This window comes from Oncorhynchus mykiss, chromosome 28, assembly GCF_057628025.1.
Source record: "Oncorhynchus mykiss isolate SJ-2025 chromosome 28, ASM5762802v1, whole genome shotgun sequence".
Lineage (NCBI taxonomy): Eukaryota > Metazoa > Chordata > Actinopteri > Salmoniformes > Salmonidae > Oncorhynchus > Oncorhynchus mykiss.
In genome coordinates, this window is record NC_143049.1 from 9849129 (window position 1) to 9870840 (window position 21712).

At 42.1% G+C, this 21712-nt stretch overlaps 1 protein-coding gene across 1 annotated transcript; it reads left to right on the forward strand.

Moving 5' to 3' along the window:
• The first annotated feature begins 4601 nt into the window (after nucleotides 1-4601).
• LOC110508453 (C-C motif chemokine 12) lies at nucleotides 4602-21468 on the forward strand. The gene is made up of 3 exons (XM_021588977.3): nucleotides 4602-4795; nucleotides 19777-19891; nucleotides 20095-21468. Exons 1-3 carry the CDS (start codon nucleotides 4711-4713, stop codon nucleotides 20372-20374), a joined length of 480 nt encoding a protein of 159 aa, XP_021444652.3. The 5' UTR covers nucleotides 4602-4710; the 3' UTR covers nucleotides 20375-21468.
• Nucleotides 21469-21712: the final 244 nt, after the last annotated feature.

Consider the following 21712-nt stretch of genomic DNA (forward strand, 5'->3'; position numbering starts at 1 on the left):
TGAAAAAGCATGTGTGAGCAAGGAGGCCTACAAACCTGACTCAGTTACACCAGCTCTGTCAGGAGGAATGGGCCAAAATTCACCCAACTTATTGTGGGAAGCTTGTGGAAGGCTACCTGAAACTTTTGACCCAAGTTAAACAATTTAAAGGCAATGCTACCAAATACTAATTGATTGTGTGTAAACTTCTGACCCACTGGGATTGTGATGAAAGAAATAAAAGCTAAAATAAATCATTCTCTCTACTATTATTCTGACATTTCACATTCTTAAAATAAAGTGGTCCTAACTGACCTAAGACTTACTACGATTAAATGTCAGGAATTGTGAAAAATGTAGTTTAAATGTATTTGGCTAAGGTGTATGTAAACTTCCGACTTCAACTGTAGATATACACATAAACATACATATAAATACATACATATCTTAGGTAACAATCCTTTGCACAAACTGCTGACATGACTACGCATATCAATTGTTAATGATGGAAATTAAAGATATGCAAGATATTTGAATATATACCGTATATATTTTTGAATAGCAATATTATAGCTATTAAAAAATAAATATAATGTATGCATTCAAATATGACTCTAGGATATGCAAACATTTCCTTTCCCACTCATTTAACGCCACACTTTTCCAAACACCAAAAACACACGCCAGACCATCCATCACGATACATCCACACACACCCACATACCGCACCTTCTGTCTGCTGTGTTTTTATCTCCACCGCGTTGAATTAGTCGTTTGTGTTCCAATCAGTCATATTTGAAGATGTGTTATTTTGCCATTTATCCTTTCTTCTAATGCTGTCTTGTCCATTTATAAAATACTTTTAATGGATTATTTATTTTTATTTTTTATTCTTTTACAACATTCCCTATCTTGAAAGGTACAGTGTAGTTGTACTTTATTTCTTTAACAATAATTGTATTTATTGCTTTTCTATCATTATTTTTGTATTATTATTATTATTATTATTATTATTATTATTATTATCCCTACCATGGATAATGTTGGGTGTTCCATTATTTGCCTCCTCTATGAGAACTTTGTATTAGTTTATAGTAGTTTAGAATAGCCATGGAGTACAGAACTTTGCGCTGTTCTGCAATCTCCGTCGGGAACTGATCATTCATGCCTATTTTCGTGCCAGGCCTATTTTTTTTTTGCCCAGGCTTTTAACCATTACTTATTCTTAAAGAAAGCTAATTTGGCAACGATTGGACGTTCCTATCTCTGCAGCCATGTTGATAGGGTGAGCACAGTGTGTAGGAGAGACTGGAACTCTGTCGTCCGTTATCACAGCCCATGTGTGATCAAAAAATACACACTGTATGTTGCCCACACACAAACACAGGCCTCTGTTCTATGCCCGGGGGTTGCTCTGCAGCTGAGAGACAAAGAGAGTATAGCCTTAGTGCTAGTCTATGTTAATGTGCCACCAGGTTATATTAGCTAAGTCATATTTAACATACTGTATATGTGCAGAACTCAATTGCAATGCAATTCTCCATGGCTGTATTGTATCAAATAACTGTGTGACTGTATCTCCCTGTCTGTTCTATTTCTGTCTGTCTGGGGATTCCTATGGTGGGAATCCCCTCTCTCTCTGTCGTCCTTCCCTCCATCACATTTTTGTGTGCAAATGAATGGGTAAGCATGGAGATAGTCATTTCCAAACTAGTTTTCTTTAAGCCATGTTCTGGGCTGAGAGAGGCCTATCTACAGATAACTTAAACTCCTAGCCAACCTGAATGTAATGAAGGTTTGATGACAGGTTGCACATGATAGTCAGAAGAGGGCAGAGAAGTAAATAACACAACCAGGTTTGGGGTTAATTCCACAAATGCAATTCTAGTTCAATTCCCCCTCATTGTAAATTCCATTTAATTCAATTCAAATTCCTGGTCAGTCTCTGAATTCAGTGATGATTAAATTCTTCCCAATTACAATGTTAGGTGCATTCCAAGAATTCAATTCCCATTTCAATTCCCAAACAATTCCACAAATTCCAATTCCGTCAGCCATTCAGGCGGATCATGTTAGCTATACTGGCAATATACAAATCCATGTAAAAATGACTTAAAACAAGTCACGCAGTCCATTGTTTTTATACTAGGTGGAATTTTAAATGGAATTAGAATTGACCCCAACCATGGACCCAACTAGACAGACATCAATCAAATAATAATCATCATCATAATATTATAATATACGCAATTTAGCAGATGAATTTAGCAGATCCAAAGCGACGTCATGAGAGCATATCATTTTACGTACGAGTGGTCCCAGGAATCAAACCCCCTATCCTGGCATTGCAAGCCCTATCATGAGCTACCAACTGAGCTGCAGGTCAACATACTTTCCATGACACAGCATTAGTTATGACACATCATCATCAGTCACTAAAGGGTTTTCTAGAGCTCTGACTGTAGAGTGGGTTAGAGGTCAGGTCAGATGGATGCTACACACAAAATATTCATACAGAGTCTCCTAGACTGAAGTAGGGGAGAGGTTCACACAGCCAAAGAAACGTTGGACATGATCAGTCATTGACACAGGCTTTTTCGAGACAGCATCCGACATCACATATTACAGTATGTCTTTTTTTGGGGTACACTGTATTTACAAAGATAACAAATCTAAACTAAACACAGCATGACATTCCCAAGTAAGAGATAGGTCAGGCTCTAACAACTTGGCAACGATCAAACTCTGGATTATGAATGGGGATTTAGAGAATGCATGAAAAAAGCAGAACTTCTGTTGTCACAGTTTCTCTTTTCCTTTCTAATTCATAAACGTAAGACGTTCGCAACAGCTTAAACTACATCTTCATTCAGATAAACGGATCTGAATGACTAAACTGCTGGTAAAGTCTAGGCCTACTTCTGCTTTTCATGAAGGGGGAATCACAATGCAGAACTAGAGAATAATGGCGTTTTCAAACATGAATTCAAGACATTTGGTCATTTGTCTTTCACCATTTCAGGGTGCACTTTATCTGAACGTTTCTATTATTCAACGACCACAACAACACCAAAAAAACACCTTGCCCAATGCAGTCTGGAGACAGGCCGTGCCCTGAAAGGCATGACTACCCAACCCATGGGTCCATACATGACTCAATACCCACACCATCTACCTGTTTCCTGTCACACCAAACTCATATGTAACACAGACACAGAGCTGTCTCTAAGGAAATCAATGGGACGGATGCATCTCAATAGCTTTAGGCAATACGTTTCTGCATATATTATGAGTTACCTTTTTATCCAAAAAGGCATCTTTTCGCTCATTTCCTATCTTTGCCAAAAGTGCAATCTGAAGTACAGGAGAGTGCAGTCTGCACACTGCAAAAAGTCATCATCAATATTCCCTGTTGTGGTTAACCTTTCTGCCTGATAAGATGCTGGTGAGGGTAAGAAGCTTCCCCTAGTCCAGGGATGAGCAACTAGCCGCCCGCCGACCATCTGAAAGCCCTCGGATCATTGGAATTATTTATTTTTTACACAGTCAACTTACTGTTGAGAGTTAGATTAGTAGAATACACAAGGTGCAATTTCGTAATATGGTTGTGTATCAGCTGTTTTTCTCTTGTTATGTCAGTCACTGACAGTCTATCTAAACTTGTTATTATGGTCGAATTACTGACCTGGCTAAGAAAACAAATATTTTGTCAGTCAGTCTCACTTAGATATCAAATTAAAAACTGCAAACATTTCTCTCCAGCCTATAGCAAAATGTGTAGAATTGCAGGAAATTAAGTTAAGATATATATATATATTTTTTTTTACCTCAGCTGTCAAGAGGGGGGACACTAAAACATTTTGCTCGCAATGTAGGGGGGCCCATCATGATGACTTCAGATTTTGTTGTGTCCCCCACCCCTGTCAAATCTGCCCTTCCCTGCCCTAGGCCAACCATACCAAACGTCCCCAAAGGATTGGTGTGGGCTGGTGCACTTGGTTTCAGGGAACGGAAAAGCCCAAACACATCTGTTGACTTCCCCACTTGTGGACCCCGTCCCCTCACGGTGGAACACATACACATACAAATACACGTACCCCAGTTTCATGAAGCCTCCCTGTAAGGTCTCAGCAAGGATTCATTTCCTGCAATTTTACACATATTGCCATGAGGCATACAGAAACATGTGCAGTTTTATAACTAATGTCATACTATTCTACACATATTGCCATGAGGCATACAGAAACATGTGCAGTTGTATAGCTAATGTCATACTATTCTACATATTTTGCAATGAGGCCGATCATTTTAAAAAAAAAGCTAGTTCTCTGCTATTCGACACATTTTGTGTCGTTCACACGCACACACAAAGACCCCAAGAACCAACCAGTGGACAACCAGATCACAATCTGGTCATGGTAGAAAGGACTTGACACTTTCTACCCACAAATGTGGGTTTGTTTTGATTCAATGGTCGTAATTACACAATCTTTACAGGAAACGTATGATTATGCAGACGTTTGTTGGGTGTTCCCCCCCGTCCTCCCAGCCAACCCCTTTCTCGCTCTGAAAAACCCCCCACAGATCCAGACGTACCAGATCAGGTTCCTAATTTTAGGGTTTAAAAGCTGAGGCTCTGGTCAAGAATGATCAGTCATCTCCTCTCCTCCAGCCGGTTCTAGCCTTCTGAATCAGACAAGAAGACAGTTGAGAACACTACAGAACATCTCCATGGCAACCATGCAGCTGTGCCACAGAACAATAGCGTGCCTCGCTCTCTTCACTGTCGTTCTCTCAATAACGACCACTGACACTGGTAAGTACAGTCTACTACTGTAGTGAATTTGGGGGGTATAGCCCTTGCAGGACTTGAATCAACAACTTTTCATCTGTTTTCCCCATTGAACTTGACCTTATCTCAGGGTCCCATTAGCTATACATCAGCAAGCCAGGCGCGTGTGTACGTGCGTGTGTGCATGCGTGAGTGCGTGCGTGCGTGTGTGTGAGCTGTGGTGTGTTTAGCCTTGAGCCAGGCAGCGGGCTGGTGAATAATCGACAGATCTGTTGAATCTCAGAACAGACAGACAGTCTTCTCTCCATCTCACGCTGCATCTCTCACCCTGCCTGCCGAGCCACTAATCATACCTCCCTCTGTAACTGACGAAGGCCAGACAGACAGCAGATACGCAGAAACAGGGGAGTGAAGAAGGGATTCAGAGAAGGATAGAGATAGACTGATACGATGCAGATGGACAGAGAAAGAGGGAGAGGGAACATTTAGAGAAAGAATGAGATACTGTACATGGATAGTCAGTGTGTTGTCTGTTGATTAAGCTTAGAGCAAGTTTTAAAATGTTCTTTAGAAATGACCATCCTTCCCACCTCGTGCCTGGCGACGGCACTCAGCTGGGGAATAGGGAAGTATGTTCATGAGGTGCAGCATTCCTGATGCGGTCCGCTCCTTGGTCCTGGAGTGCCTTTCACCCGGGCTCCCGTCAGACCCTGGCATTTGAGCGAAAACACTTTTGGTGACCTACCATGGTTCCTGACTCCTCCGCATCAGAACAAGACTCCTCGGCAAGAACAAGACGCCTGTACAGAACAAGACTCCTCGGCAAGCTCCGACTCGTCTCCTTCAACCTCTGCCTGTCCCTCACCGTCCCTGGTCTCACATATCCCTGGACTTTGTCACAGGTCTCCCCCCCGTCTGATGGCAACACTGCCATCTTGGCAGTAGTGGGCCGGTATTCCAAAGCCGCCCACTTCATTCTTCTCCCCAAGCTACCCTCCGCCAAAGAGATGGCCAGCGGCTCTTCTACAGACCACCTCCGTGTATCGACGACAAGCGGACCGCCACCGGATCCCGTCTCCCCGGTATCGTCTTGGGCAGATGGTATGGCTGTCCACCCGGGATCTGCTTTCCTGTTTTCTAGTTTTCCCAGTTTTGACCATTCTGCCTGCCCTGACCCTGAGCATGCCTGCCGTTCTGTACCTTGTCACACCACCCTGGATTTTTTTTTTTTACCTCTGCATGCCCTGACCCTGAGACTGCCTGCCTTTCTGTACCTTTTGGAATCTGACCTGGCCTGTCCTTGACCTGTCGTTTTGCCTGCCCCCTGTTCTAGTAATAAACATTTGTTACTTCGACACTGTCTGCATCTGGGTCTTCCCTAAAACGTGACAGACTGACCTTTTCACAAAACTGATATATCATTTATAGATCGTCAGGTAAGGGTGCTCTCGAGCGGCTTGATGTTCTTTAACATTCTGCCATCAGATTTACCACCAATGCTCCTTATAGGACACATCACTGCTCTCTATACTCCTCTGTAAACTGGTCATCTCTGTATACCTGTCGCTTATTTATAAAACCCTCTTAGGCCTCACTCCCCCCTATCTGAGATACCTACTGTAGCCCTCATCCTCCACATACAACATCCATTCTGCCAGTCACATTCTGTTAAAGGTCCCCAAAGCAAACACATCCCTGGGACCGCTCCTCTTTTCAGTTCGCTGCAGCTAGCGACAGGAAAGAGCTGCAAAGAACACTCCAACTGGACAGTTTCATCTCCATCTCTTCATTTAAAGAATACATCATGGACACTCTTAGTGACAGTTGTGGCTGTATTGTTGTCTCTAACTTATTGCCCTTTGTGCTGTTGCCTGTGCCCAATAATGTTTGTACCATGTTTTGTGCTGCTACCATGTTGTGTTGTTGTCATGTTGTGTTGCTACCATGCTGTGTTGTCATGTTGTGTTGCTACCATGCTGTGTTGTCATGTATTGCTGCCATGTTATGCTATGTTGTCTTAGGTCTCTCTTTATGTAGTGTTGCGGTGTCTCTCATCGTGATGTGTTTTGTCCTATATTTTTATTTCTTTTTCATTTTTAATCCCAGCCCCGTTCCCGCAGGAGGCATTTTTCCATTTTGTAGGCCGTCATTGTAAATACGAATTAGTTCTTAACTGACTTGCCTAGTTAAAAACAAAAAAAAAGTTTCTCTTTATCTAGCTAATAGAATACCTACCTCTCCCTCCCTCCTATTTTTTCATTTCTCTCTTCTCTCTGTCTAACATCCCCCTCTCTCTTTCTCTAGCTAATTAAATATCTACCTCCCTCTTCCCCTCTCCGTGAAATCCTCCCGCGCTCTCTATCCCCCTCTCCCTTGCCTTTCAGACGTTCACTACCAGCAGGGGGTAAGAGAGAGCTCAGAATTATATTTATTTATTTATTTCACATTTATTTAACTAGGCAAGGCAGTTAAGAACAATTTCTTATTGACAATGATGGCCTACCTAAAGGCCTCCTGCGTGGACGGGGCCTGGGATTAAAAATATATATATACACACTACTGGTCAAAAGTTTTAGATCACCTATCAGTCAAAGTTTTTTCTTTATTTTTACTATTTTCTATATTGTGGAATAATAGAGAAGACATCAAAACTATGAACCAAAAAAGTGTTAAACAAATGAAAATATATTTTATATTTGAGACTCTTCAAATAGCCACCCTTTGCCTTGATGACAGCTTTGCACAGTCTTAGCATTCTCTCAACCAGCCCCATGAGGTAGTTACCTGGAATGCATTCAATTAACAGGTGTGCAATGTTAAAAGTTAATTTGTGGAATTAATTTCCTTCTTAATGTGTTTGAGCCAATCAGTTGTGTTGTGACAAGGTAGGGGTGGTATACAGAAGATAGCCCTGTTTGGTAAAAGACCAAGTCCATATTATGGTAAGAACAGCTCAAATTCAAAATCAGTTAAAAACAAATTATTTTCTACAATAACGGCAGATCAGATTAACTGCTTTGTTCAGGGGCAGAATGACAGATTTTTACCTTGTCAGGTTGGGGATTCGATTCAGAAAACTTTTGGTTACTGGCCCAACGCTCTAACGACTAGGCTACCTGCCACCCCAAATAAACAAAGAGTAACGACAGTCCATCATTACTTTAATAAGACATGGTCAGTCAATATGGAAAATTTCAAGAACCTTGACATTTTCGTCAAGTGCAGTTGCAAAAACCATCAAGCGCTATGATGAAACTGGCTCTCATAAGGACCACCACGGGAATGGAAGACCCAGAGTCACCTCTGCTACACATGATCAGTTCATTAGAGTTAACTGCATCTCAGATTGCAGCCCAAATAAATGCTTGACAGAGTTCAAGTAACAGATACATCTCAACATCAACTGTTCAGAGGAGACTGTGTGAATCAGGCCTTCATGGTTGAATTGCTGCAAAGAAACCACTATTAAAGGACATCACTAAGAAGAAGAGACTTGCTTGGGCCAAGAAACACAAGCAATGGACATTAGACCAGTGGAAATTTGTCCTTTGGTCTGGAGTCCAAATTGGAGATTTTTGGTTCCAACCGCCGTGTCTTTGTGAGACGCTGTGGGTGAATGGATGATTGCTTCATGTGCATTTCCCACTGTAAAGCATGGAGGAGGAGGTGTTATGGTGTGGGGGTGCTTTGCTGGTGACACTGTCTGTGATTTCTTTAGAATTCAAGGCACACTTAACCAGCATGGCTACCACAGCATTCTGCAGCGATATGCAATCCCATCTGGTTTGGGCTTGGTGGGACTATCATTTGTTTTTCAACAGGACAAGGACCCACCATACCTCCAGGCTGTGTAAGGGCTATTTTACCAAGAAGGAGAGTGATGGAGTGTTGCATCAGATGACCTGGCCTCCACAATCCTCCGACCTCAACCAAATTGAGATGTTTTAAAAATAATCATATTTAACCTTTATTTAACTGGGCAAGTCAGTTAAGAACAAATTCATATTTACAATGACAGCCTATGAACAGTGGGTTAACTGCCTTGTTCAGAATGAAAGATTTTTACCTTGTCAGCTCGAGGAGCCAATATAGCAACCTTTCGGTTACTGGCCCAACACTCTATACATAAGTCTAACCGCAGAGTGAAGGAAAAGCAGCCAACAAGTGCTCAGCATATGGGGGAACTCCTTCAAGACTGTTGGAAAAGCATTCCAGATGAAGGTGGTTGAGAGAATGCCAAGTGTGTGCAAAGCTGTCTTCAAGGCAAAGGGTGGTTATTTGAAGAATCTCAAATATAAAATCAAACACTTTTTTGGTTACTACATGATTCCATGTGTGTTATTTCATAGTTTTGATGTCTTCACTATTATTCTGCAATGTAGAAAATAGTACAAATAAAGAAAAACCCTTGAATGTGTAGGTGTTCTAAAACGTTTGACCGGAAGTGTACATATATAAGTATAGGACAAAACACACATCCCAAAAAGAGAGACAACACTACATAAAGAGAGACCTAAGACAACATAGCAATGCAGCAACACATGACAACACAGCATGGTAGCAACACAATATGACAACAACAAGGTAGCAACAAAACATGGTAGCACAAAACATGGTACAAACATTATAAGAGTGTCCATGATTGAGTGTTTGAATGAAGAGATTGAGATAAAACTGTCCAGTTTGAGTGTTTGTTGCATCTTGTTCTAGTCGCTAGCTGCAGCGAACTGAAAAGACGAGCAACCATGGGATGTGCGCGCTTTTGAGACCTTTAACAGAATGTGACTGGCAGAACGGGTGTTGTACGTGTAGGATTAGGGCTGCTGTAGATATCTCAGATAGGGGGGAGTGAGGCCTAAGAGGGTTTTATATATAAGCATCAACCAGTGGGTCTTGTGATGGGTATACAGAGATGACCAGTTTACAGAAGAGTATAGAGTGCAGTGATGTGTCCTGTAAGGAGCATTGGTGACAAATCTGATGGCCAAATGGTAAAGAACATCTAGCCGCTCGAGAGCACCCTTACCTGTCGATCTATAAATTATTTCTCCGTAATCTAGCATGGGTAGGATGGTCATCTGAATCAGGGTTAGTTTGGCAGCTGGGGTGAAAGAGGAGCGATTACGATAGAGGAAACCAAGTCTAGATTTAACTTTAGCCTGCAGTTTTGATATGTGCTGAGAGAACGACAGTGTACTGTCTAGCCATACTCCCAAGTACTTGTATGAGATGACTACCTCAAAGTCTAAACCCCCAGAGGTAGTAATCACACCTGTGGGGAGAGTGGCATTCTTCTTACCAAACCACATTACCTTTGTTTTGGAGCTGTTCAGGACAACGTTAAAGGAAGAGAAAGCTAGTTGGACACTAAGAAAGCTTTGTTGTAGAGCATTTAAGACAAATTCCCAGGAGGGGCCAGCTGAGTATAAGACTATCATCTGCATATAAATGGATGAGAGAGCTTCCTACTGCCTGAGCAATGTTGTTGATCTAAATTGAGAAGAGCGTGGGGCCTAGGATCGAGCCTTGGGGTACTCCCTTGGTTTTTATTGTATTTTTATTTAACTTGGTAAGTTGACTGAGAGCACGTTCTCATTTACAGCAACGACCTGAGGAATAGTTACAGGGGAGAGGAGGGGGGGGGATGAATGAGCCAATTGTAAGCTGGGGATGATTAGGTGGCCATGATGGTATAAAGACTAGAATGGGAATTTAGCCAGGACACCTGGGTTAACACCCCTACTCTTACAATAAGTGCCATAAGTGCAATAAGTCAGGAGACCCGTTTAATGTCCCATCCGAAAAGACAGCACCCTACACAGGGCAGTGTCCCCAATCACTGCCCTGGGGCATTGGGAAAGAGTGCCTACTGGCCCTCCAACACCACTTCCAGCAGCATCCAGGGACTGACCAGGACCAATCCTGCTTAGCTTCAGAAGCAAGCCAGCAGTGGTGTGCAGGGTGTTATGCTGCTGGCATACCACCCTGCATCCCACTGCTGGCTTGCAGTGGCTGAGACAGCAGATTTTCTGACTTTATACACTGCACTCTTTGAGAGAGGTAGCAAACCAAGCCAAAGACCCCTCAGAGACACCAATACTCCTTAGCCGGCCCACAAGAATGGAATGTGGTCTACAATATATCAAAAGCTTTGGACAACTCAATAAAAATAGCAGAACAACATTGCTTAGAATCAAGGGCAATGGTGTCATCATTGAGGACCTTTAAGGTTGCAGTGACACATCCATAACTTGATCTGAAACCAGATTGCATACCCGAGACAATACTATAGATATCAAGAAAGACAGTCAGTTGATTATTGACAAGTTTTTCCAACAATTTTGACAAACAGGACAAAATAGAAATATACCTTTAACAGTTAGGATCCGCTTGATCTCCCCTTTTAGTAAAGGACAAACCATGGCTGCCTTCAAACCAATGGGTACCTCCCCAGAAAGGATGGACAGGTTAAAAAGGTCAGCGATAGGTTTGGCGATGACAGGTGCAGCAACCTTAAAGAAGAAAGGGACTAAACCCAGATGTTTTTTTGGGGGTCAAGTTTCAGGACCTCTTTTAACACCTCAGACTCAGACTGCCTGCAGGGAGAAACTTTGTAGTGGGGCAGGGGGAAAAAGAGCGAGAAGCATCGGGGATAGTCGCATTAGAAGGGGTAGGAGATGAGGAAATGTTGGACGGGAAATGAGGCATGGCTGAGTCAAATAGGAATCCTGACTTAACGAAGTGGTGATTAAAGAGCTCAGCCATGTGCTTATTGTCAGCAACAACCACATCATTAACATTAAGGGACATGGACAGCAGTGAGGAGGAGGGTTTATTCTCCAGATCGTTAACCTTTTTTCAGAACTTATTTGGGTTAGACTAACAGAGAGATAACTTCTCCTTAAAGTAGCTAACTTTTGCCTTCCGGATAACCTGAGTGCACCTATTTCTCATTTGCCTTATTTCTCACAGCCAGTCAGCCTGAGTATGCTTGTGCCGAGCCTTTCGCCAAATGTAATTCTTGAGGTGGAGTAACTCAAGATCACGGTCGAACCAGGGGCTGAACCTGTTTTTAATTCTCATTTTCTTTTTGGGGGTGTGTTTGTTAACAATACCACTGAAAATATCAAAAAAAGAAGGTCCAAGCATCTTCGACAGAGGGGATCAAGCTGATTCTATACCATTTTACAGAGGTCAGTTCATGAAGGAAGGCTTGCTCATTAAAGTTTTTTAGTAAGTGTCTATGACAAATCAGGACAGGTCCTTTCACTGAGCAGCTACATTACGAACACATGCTGTAAAACAGTGATCATTAAGGTCATTACAGAAAACACCAGACTGATACCTATCAGGATTATTTGTGAGGATAACATTGAGGAGAGTAGCCTTTTCTGGGTGTTTGGAGTCATACCTTGTGGGATTGGTAATAATCTGAGAAAGATTTAGCGAGTCCCATTGCTTTAGGAATTGGTCAGGTGGTTTAAGCATGTCCCAGTTCAGGTCACCTAGCAGGACAAATTCAGACTTAGTGTAAGGTGCAAGGAGAGAGCTTAGGGCAGGTAGGGTACAGGCCGGTGCTGATGGAGGACAATAGCACACAGCAACAGTCAACAAAGAGCTATTTGAAAGTTGAATGCTTAAAACCAGCAAATCAAATTGTTTTGGGACAGACTTGATGGAGACAACCGAGCACTGAAGGTGATCCTAAAGTAAAGATTGCCACTCCACCACCTGTGGAAGATCTGTCTTGCAGAAAAAGCTTATAACCAGAAAGGTTAACATTAGTATTCAAAACACTCTTCCTTAACCAGTAATGGTCTCAGTAATGACCAACACATCTGGATTGGAGCTGTGAACCCACACTTTCAATTGATCCATTTTAGGTAATAAGCTTCTAGTGTTACCGTGCAGAAAACCCAGGCTTTTACGAGAGCAGAAATCAGTGAAGCAGATATCAGAGCACAAGTCAGAATTGGGGCTAGCAGCATTAGACAGGCCAGGGTGTACATGCACATTTCCAGATATCATCAACAGTAATACAATCAAGGCACGGCAGAGTACAGGGACAGCTCTACAGTGCTGATTTATGACATCTGAATGTGCATTAGATGGCAACAAGATCATGTTGTACAGCAATTTCATCAGGTAACAAGAATAGAAAGCCAGCAAGAGGTGGTTAGAATAGGATGAGAGGCCAAAAGTCTGTGTAACCAATAGACAGTGGTTACACAGACCTTTGGCCTCCCGAGTGTGGGAACAAACATAGTCTGTCCCACGGTTGGATAAAGAAAGTTCGTAGTCAACAAAGCATGCAGGAGTCATGAGACAAATAGCAAAATGTACAATATAATATTTTTTACAGTGCCTTGCGAAAGTATTCGGCCCCCTTGAACTTTGCAACCTTTTGCCACATTTCAGGCTTCAAACATAAAGATATAAAACTGTATTTTTTTGTGAAGAATCAACAACAAGTGGGACACAATCATGAAGTGGAACGACATTTATTGGATATTTCAAACTTTTTTAACAAATCAAAAACTGAAAAATTGGGCGTGCAAAATTATTCAGCCCCTTTACTTTCAGTGCAGCAAAGTCTCTCCAGAAGTTCAGTGAGGATCTGAATGATCCAATGTTGACCTAAATGACTAATGATGATAAATACAATCCACCTGTGTGTAATCAAGTCTCCGTATAAATGCACCTGCACTGTGATAGTCTCAGAGGTCCGTTAAAAGCGCAGAGAGCATCATGAAGAACAAGGAACACACCAGGCAGGTCCGAGATACTGTTGTGAAGAAGTTTAAAGCTGGATTTGGATACAAAAAGATTTTCCAAGCTTTAAACATCCCAAGGAGCACTGTGCAAGTGATAATATTGAAATGGAAGGAGTATCAGACCACTGCAAATCTACCAAGACTTGGCCGTCCCTCTAAACTTTCAGCTCATACAAGGAGAAGACTGATCAGAGATGCAGCCAAGAGGCCCATGATCACTCTGGATGAACTGCAGAGATCTACAGCTGAGGTGGGAGACTCTGTCCATAGGACAACAATCAGTCGTATATTGCACAAATCTGGCCTTTATGGAAGAGTGGCAAGAAGAAAGCCATTTCTTAAAGATATCCATAAAAAGTGTTGTTTAAAGTTTGCCACAAGCCACCTGGGAGACACACCAAACATGTGGAAGAAGGTGCTCTGGTCAGATGAAACCAAAATTGAACTTTTTGGCAACAATGCAAAACGTTATGTTTGGCGTAAAAGCAACACAGCTGAACACACCATCCCCACTGTCAAACATGGTGGTGGCAGCATCATGGTTTGGGCCTGCTTTTCTTCAGCAGGGACAGGGAAGATGGTTAAAATTGATGGGAAGATGGATGGAGCCAAATACAGGACCATTCTGGAAGAAAACCTGATGGAGTCTGCAAAAGACCTGAGACTGGGACGGAGATTTGTCTTCCAACAAGACAATGATCCAAAACATAAAGCAAAATCTACAATGGAATGGTTCAAAAATAAACATATCCAGGTGTTAGAATGGCCAAGTCAAAGTCCAGACCTGAATCCAATCGAGAATCTGTGGAAAGAACTGAAAACTGCTGTTCACAAATGCTCTCCATCCAACCTCACTGAGCTCGAGCTGTTTTGCAAGGAGGAATGGGAAAAAATGTCAGTCTCTCGATGTGCAAAACTGATAGAGACATACCCCAAGCGACTTACAGCTGTAATCGCAGCAAAAGGTGGCGCTACAAAGTATTAACTTAAGGGGGCTGAATAATTTTGCACGCCCAATTTTTCAGTTTTTGATTTGTTAAAAAAGTTTGAAATATCCAATAAACGTCGTTCCACTTCAAGATTGTGTCCCACTTGTTGTTGATTCTTCACAAAAAAATACAGTTTTATATCTTTATGTTTGAAGCCTGAAATGTGGCAAAAGGTCGCAAAGTTCAAGGGGGCCGAATACTTTCGCAAGGCACTGTATATATAACGACTTGGGGCTAGCCATTGTAAGTTCCGAATCACTCGCCCCAACAGTGCGTTGTGTGTTGGAGGCGAGCAAAAGCTCGGGAGAGAGAGGGGAGTGCGGTGGGGGTACCTGTACCAGACAGGGGGAGACAGGCCAGGGCAGACGGTGAACAGATCGTCAGGTGGAATCCAAGCAGCAGTGCAGCAGACAACGGGAGTAGGTGACACACCCACTTGGGAGAAGCTTTTATTTCTGGAGGCAGATTTATTGTAGAAAATTCCAGTGGATGGTCTTTGAACAGCGGGAGGGGGCTTCAAATGGGGCTTCAAAGACTCCTACCACTTTTTGGGCCCAAAGGCCTCAACACCTCTCACTTCACACCTCAGTGCTAATTGAAGTTGTATCTGGTCTGTCCTAGCAAACCTGGGAGCCTTAACTCAGCATTCAGTCCCCATAAAGTAAAATATATCATTGTAATGTACTTTATTTTTTTATAAAAAAATATATATATATTCTTGGCTTTCAAAATAGCATCAGACCAAACACTACTCACTCAGTTCCAGGTTGGACGGTGTCCTCAGGTTTCTGCTGTTTGTTTGCTAGAGCACCCTCCGTATAGCTTGGAAAAAGGAAACCTTGGTAGCAGTAATCCCTTCGGGTAATTTTGGTCAAAATTAGTTTGTAGGTTTGGAGTTTTGATCTGGAGCGAAGGCCATGCTGTGGGAGGTAGCGTCCTACATTTGTTCCTTGGCTTCTCTGAAGGAGCAAGGTCATCAACGTACAATTTTATTTGTTACATGCGCCGAATGGAACATTACCAGACCTTACCGTGAAATGCCTACGTACAAGCCCTTAACCAACAATGCAGTTCAAGAAATATTTATTAAATAAAGTTTTAAAAAATGTCATTAAAAGTAACAATAAAAGAACAATCACGAGGCTATATACTTCCATGCACACTCTAGTCTAGCCACTACATCCACCCACAGAGAAGAACACACACAGACACACACCATGCTAAACATGCAAATGATAAAAGACTTGAGGAATCAAAGGTTCTGCCACCCCTGTGGGCACTCTCAGAAAAAGGTTACCTTGGGGTGGAGCTGACACACACACACACACACACACACACACACACACTAGCTACAGTGTGAAGTAGGAGCATCACATTGCACCTCCACAGCCACTTACAATCTGTGGAATAGTCATTGGGCAGGAGGCAGCCAGTGCTTTGGTACTGTGTTATAATAGTTCACGCGCGGCTGCTCTACAGAAGTGTAATTACCTCTGCAGTGTTATTAAGCTGTTTTATTACACACATTCACACTGCCCGCCCTCCGGCCTGCCTGTCTGTCTTTCTGTCTGTCCACTCAACCAGGAGTCATAGGTTTTCAATGAAAACATGCAATGAATACTCAATGTGCCTCAGATAGTGCAGCACTCTTGTCAATGTGAATTATTTCTCATATTTCCTCACTTTTGAAAGGTTCAGGCTACTTGGGATGATGGTGGTACAGTACGTTGCCTCGCCTACCTTTGTGGAATGTAGCCTAGTTTTCATATTGTTTGAGGAGAGTACATAATTTAGAAAATGAAAAGTTATTCATTAACAAATTAGGCACATTTGGGCAGTTATGATGCAACATTTTGAAAAGAAATGTAATGGTTCATTAGATCAGTCTAACACTTTGCACATACACTGCCTCCATCTAGTGGCCAAACTATAGATTGCACCTGGGCTGCAATAATACATTATGGCTTTTCTCTTGCCTTTCAAAGACGATGGTACAAATTGTATTAACTTTTACCAGATCGAATGTGTTATATTCTCCTAAATTCCTTTCCCATTTCCACAAACTTCAAAGTGATTCCTTTCAAATGGTATCAAGAAATATGCATATCCTTGCTTCAGGTCCTGAGCTACATGCAGTTAGATTTGGGTATATCATTTTAGGCGAAAATTTAATTAAAGGGGCGGATCCTTTTAACATACAATCAAAATGCAAACAATACAGTTCAAATGATGTCATGATTGTTTAGTTAACTGTATTGTTGGCATTTCCTTTCATCGCTGATGCTATGTGTCAGTGTGAATCCTTTCTCATATTTCCCCCCTTTCAGGGATGTAACATTACAATTGTGTAGCTAATAGGCTTTGTGTTTGTAGATCGACTGAGGTGAATGAACTTACTGCAGCCAAGGTGATCAAGGCTGGGGTCAATTTGGCTTGTTTTTGCTGTTCTCCAAATACCATTTTAACGTTTTTTAGTCGTATAGAAATGTTTTGAAAGTCGAAGATCATTTACTGCATCCGGACCTAACTAAAACTCAAACTGGTTATGACCCTGGCAACAGATGCCGAGGGTAGAAATATGGGTAGAAGTGTATTTAAGCTGAAGGAATACAATGAAAGTTCATGTAACAGTCAGGTAGTTGATCTGAATAGCATTTAACCCACACATCCCTGCTCACTTCAACAGCGGCCATGAGCTGATGTTTTTTTATAGACAAAACAATCATGGCATATATTATTATTATACATTATGTTTACATCTGTGTGACAGGCCAAACTTTGATCAGCCATAATCAATTCACTAAGAGAACAACAAACACATCTCTGTGTGTGTGTGTGTCTGTCTGTCTGCTTGTGTGTGTGTGTGTGTCTGTGAGTGTGTGTGTGTGTGTGTGTGTGTGTTGTACGGTGGAGATTTGTCTGGCTCTCATGTGCTTATCTGACTCTCCTCAGGGTTCTATAAAACAATAAGCCTATTTAATGCAACCCTTCATTTGTGTGCATGTGTGTCAGTATTAGCGTGTGTGTGTGTGTGTGCATTATTCTATCTCCGTCATGTTTGTTTCCTGGCTGTTTACGATGAGTCTCTCCTCTCAGCTCCCAGATCGATGTCGGGTGAGGATATGAGAGTCAGTATTGATTGTAATTTCCTGCAACGCTCATTCCAATCGCCTGCCGTATCACCAATCTAATTTCTATCTGCAGCGCAGTCAGTGATCCAAAAGAACCAGGGAATAACCAATAAATGAATAACAAATAAATGAATATTCTACCAAGGCATTCTCACTCCTGCATAGATAAACAGGGTGCTTGTATGGAGAGTTGACAATGACTCTCAAAGAGTGTGTGTGTGTGTGTGTGTGTGTGTGTGTGTGTGTGTGTGTGTGTGTGTGTGCGTGCGTGCATGTGCGTAAGGATATATATCTCCACACAGATTGAATGAGTGTACAGGGAAAAGCAGGTGCCAAGTCCTAATCTAATGATTGGATGCTTGTGATTCAGGCTTTTATGTCGCTGGAGATTTGATGTTGTTTACTGACGGACGAGAAAGGAAACTAATATTTGGGATGCGTTCAGCTGTATCCCACGTGGGACGGGATTCAAGGGTTCACTCCTAATATCAGAGCAAGCATTAGAGTTAAGAGTTATGGTTGAGAATACAAATGTGGTGATCATCTCTTTTCTCCAACTGGGGCCTAGTTATTTCCTCCCTCCCTTTTACTATACCTCTCCTTCGGCCCCTCTCCCTCTCTACCCTTCCTTATCTCTCTCCTTCTACCCCTCTCATTATATACACCTCTCTACATCTCATTTCACTGCCGTCCAGTCCCCTATCTATCTATCTTTCTCTTCCTTTCCCCCTCTCTTTATCCTGTCATTCACCCTCCTCTCTCTCTCTGTGTGCACTGTCTTGTTCTGTTCAGTTAGACGTGGTAATAAGATGGAAAGCAGGTCTATTATACTGCCACTCAGCCTGGCATTAAGTACTTCTCTCCGGAGTGGCTATACTGCTGTGCAAAAGTGTGAATATTTGGGCCTCTGCCCTCTCTCTCCCTCCCTCCTTCCCTAGCCCTGTCGATCTAGTGCTGTGTTAAAGTGGACATGTGGCGTCCGTTTCAAAGTCCAACCTCAGCAAGTACAGCTGCCATTGCAACCTTGCCCACGGTAAAACACATCCGCTGTCTGTCACATAGGAAGCCGATGCCACACAACTATACACAATTGAATTGGAGCAGTGAAGTTTAACTCAGACCTGGCCTGAGCTAAGGACATAATGACATTGACTTCACTGTATGGGACAAGGAGAGAGCTATTGCAGCTATTGCAACTCTACAGGCCCCATTTAGACAATGTAAAAAAAGCTCTGCTACTGTCACCCACCCACACCCACTGAAAACCTCACTCCATTTCTCCACTTCAGGGGGGAAAGAATTCACAAATTACTACTGCACAGCATACACTATCATTTCATACATTCCCCGTGTCCAGCGTTTAATATTATACATTGATGGCAGTTCTGTCCTTGAGCTGTTCTTGTCTAATGATGTTCTGTATTATGTCATTCTGTATTATGTTTCATGTTCTGTGTGAACCCCAGGAAGAGTAGCTGCTGCTTTTGCAACAGCTAATGGGGATCCTAATAAAATACTAAATACCAAACTCACGCTGTCTTCTATCTCTCTAAATAGAGACCTGTGGCCCAGTATAAGAGGTGTGTGTGTGTGTGTGTGTGTGTGTGTGTGTGTGTGTGTGTGTGTTAATTTGTTGTGAGGGGTCTTTTAGTCACAATCTTCCGTTCATAGTGAGCGCTCATATTTTCCTCTCCACCACCACAGCAGAGTCACTCTGTTAGTGATAGACCACAGGGTGGGGGGGAAATAGTTTCGGAGGAAGAAGAGGAAGATGAAAGAGGGGGGGTTATCAGACCTAATGGTGTGGGTGGAACTTTCTCTACCTATAAGGCCAGGGCTAAGAGATAGCCGATCAGTCAGAACGGCTGGGCAGCAAATGAAGTCTTCTATACCTAAAGACTTTCAAATCTGAAAACTTCCAACACCTAAAAATGAGGTTGAGTCTGGTGTTCTCTTCTCTGCTCTGTGTAGCCACATGGATGACCGGGGTCGATGCAAGTGAGTTCTTACCTCTTATTTCACGGCAGAAAGTGTGCGTGTCGACGGTGTATGCATGTAATGTGTAGCTGTGTGTAAACCAGTAATGTATTGCCATGTTTTACCCTGTATAGGCTTTGGACCAGTCAACACTTGCTGTCTTAAACTGACTCAGAAAATAATCTCCCCTAAGAAAGTAGTGGACTACACCGTACAGACTACAGCACTGTGTCCCATCAAAGTCATAGTGTGAGTACCCTATATTCATGTTTCCTACACAGTCACACTACACCGTAAAGATAAGAATTCATCCTATTGAGAGTATCCTACACTGTCATACATAACTCCTGGTTTTACTTCACTACCAATGTCGTGATCAGAAAAGGACAAAGTGAATAAAAAAATAACCTCACCAGAGGAGACAATTGACCTCTTGATTCATCTACTTCCAGGTTACACACCATAGAAAGGAAGACGATCTGTGGTGACCCAGGACGTGACTGGGTAAGGAAGGCCATGGGAAAGGTGGACGAAACCAAGGCAATCAAGAGAGAGGAGGAGGAGGGAAAGGAGGGCAAGACAGTGACCATGAAACCGGCAGTGCCACGTAAGCAGGGAAAGGGACAAAAGAAGGGAGCCAAAAAGGGAAAGGGGAAAGGAGGGAAGAGGGGAGGAAAGAGAGAGGGAAGAGGGCGCAAGAGAACTGGTGTAACAAACCAATTGAGTAACTGAGCACAATTGATGTTAAGTCTAAATCGTGGATTTCTGCCTCTAGGAGGAGAGCTAGAAAATCAACTAATGTAAAAGCAGTACAAGGACATCTGCCTATGTCGGCATGTTGTAAAGAAATAAACATTTCAATGAGGACTGGACACAAAGTTATTTTTTTTTACTCTCTGTGTCACTGATATATGGGACCAACGCTGTTTTAGTAAAATATTGAATTAAAAAAAAATCATAGCACAGAACTTTTAAATCAATTTTTTTTTATTGCACTGGCTGCCACTAGCGCATGTTTGAGAAAGGTTCAGGCCTCTTGGGATGATGGTGGTACAGTACGTTGCCTCGCCTACCTTTGTGGAATGTAGCCTAGTTTTTATATACATTTCTCAGACCTTCTGATAAATGACTAGAATGTACATCTCCACATGGCCTTTCTTCCATATAGGCCTAGACTTACATTAACATGCAATCAAAATGCAAACAACACAGTTCAAATCATGTCATATGTTTTCCTTTCCTCGCTGATGCTATGTGTCAGTGTGAATCCTTTCTCATATTTCCCCCCTTTCAGGGATGTAACATTACAATTGTGTAGCTAATAGGCTTTGTGTTTGTAGATCGACTGAGGTGAATGAACCTACTGCAGCCAAGGTGATCATGGCTGGGGTCAATTTTGCTTGTTTTTGCAGTTCTCTAAATACAATTACATTATTTTTTTTTTGTATAGAAATGTTTTAAAAGTTGAAGCTTATTTACTGCATCCAGACCTCACTAAAAATCTAACCCTGGTTACGACCCTGGCAACAGATGCCGAGGGTAGAAATATGGGTAGAAGTGTATACAATGAATGAAGGAATACAATGAAAGTTCATGTAACAGTCAAGTGGTTGATCTGAATACCATTTAAACCCCACATCCCTGCTCACTTCAACAGCGGCCATGATAAATGAGTAGAAAGTACATGTAAATAACATGCTTGTCTGTGTTAAAGTTACATTTGTATCTATTACCTACCCTGCTACCTCTTAATGTTCTTTATATTTGTACATTTTGTCTCTCAATACTGCGTGTTTATGTTAAGTCAATAAAACGATATAATCATGATAACTTTTGTCACCTGGTGGTCATGATGTATTTTAAGTCTTAACACAATAAGCCACTATCACATGACAGTTGTCCCATATGAATAACATTAAATCATCTCCTTTCATTACACGGGGATGTAAACTGGTGAGGGCCCAAAAAGGTGACACTTTTGTTTTGCACTGAAACATGTTGCAGGTTTAAACTAATTAAACAACAAATAACATGATCTACTGTACATGATCAGTCTCTTTGTGTAAAATA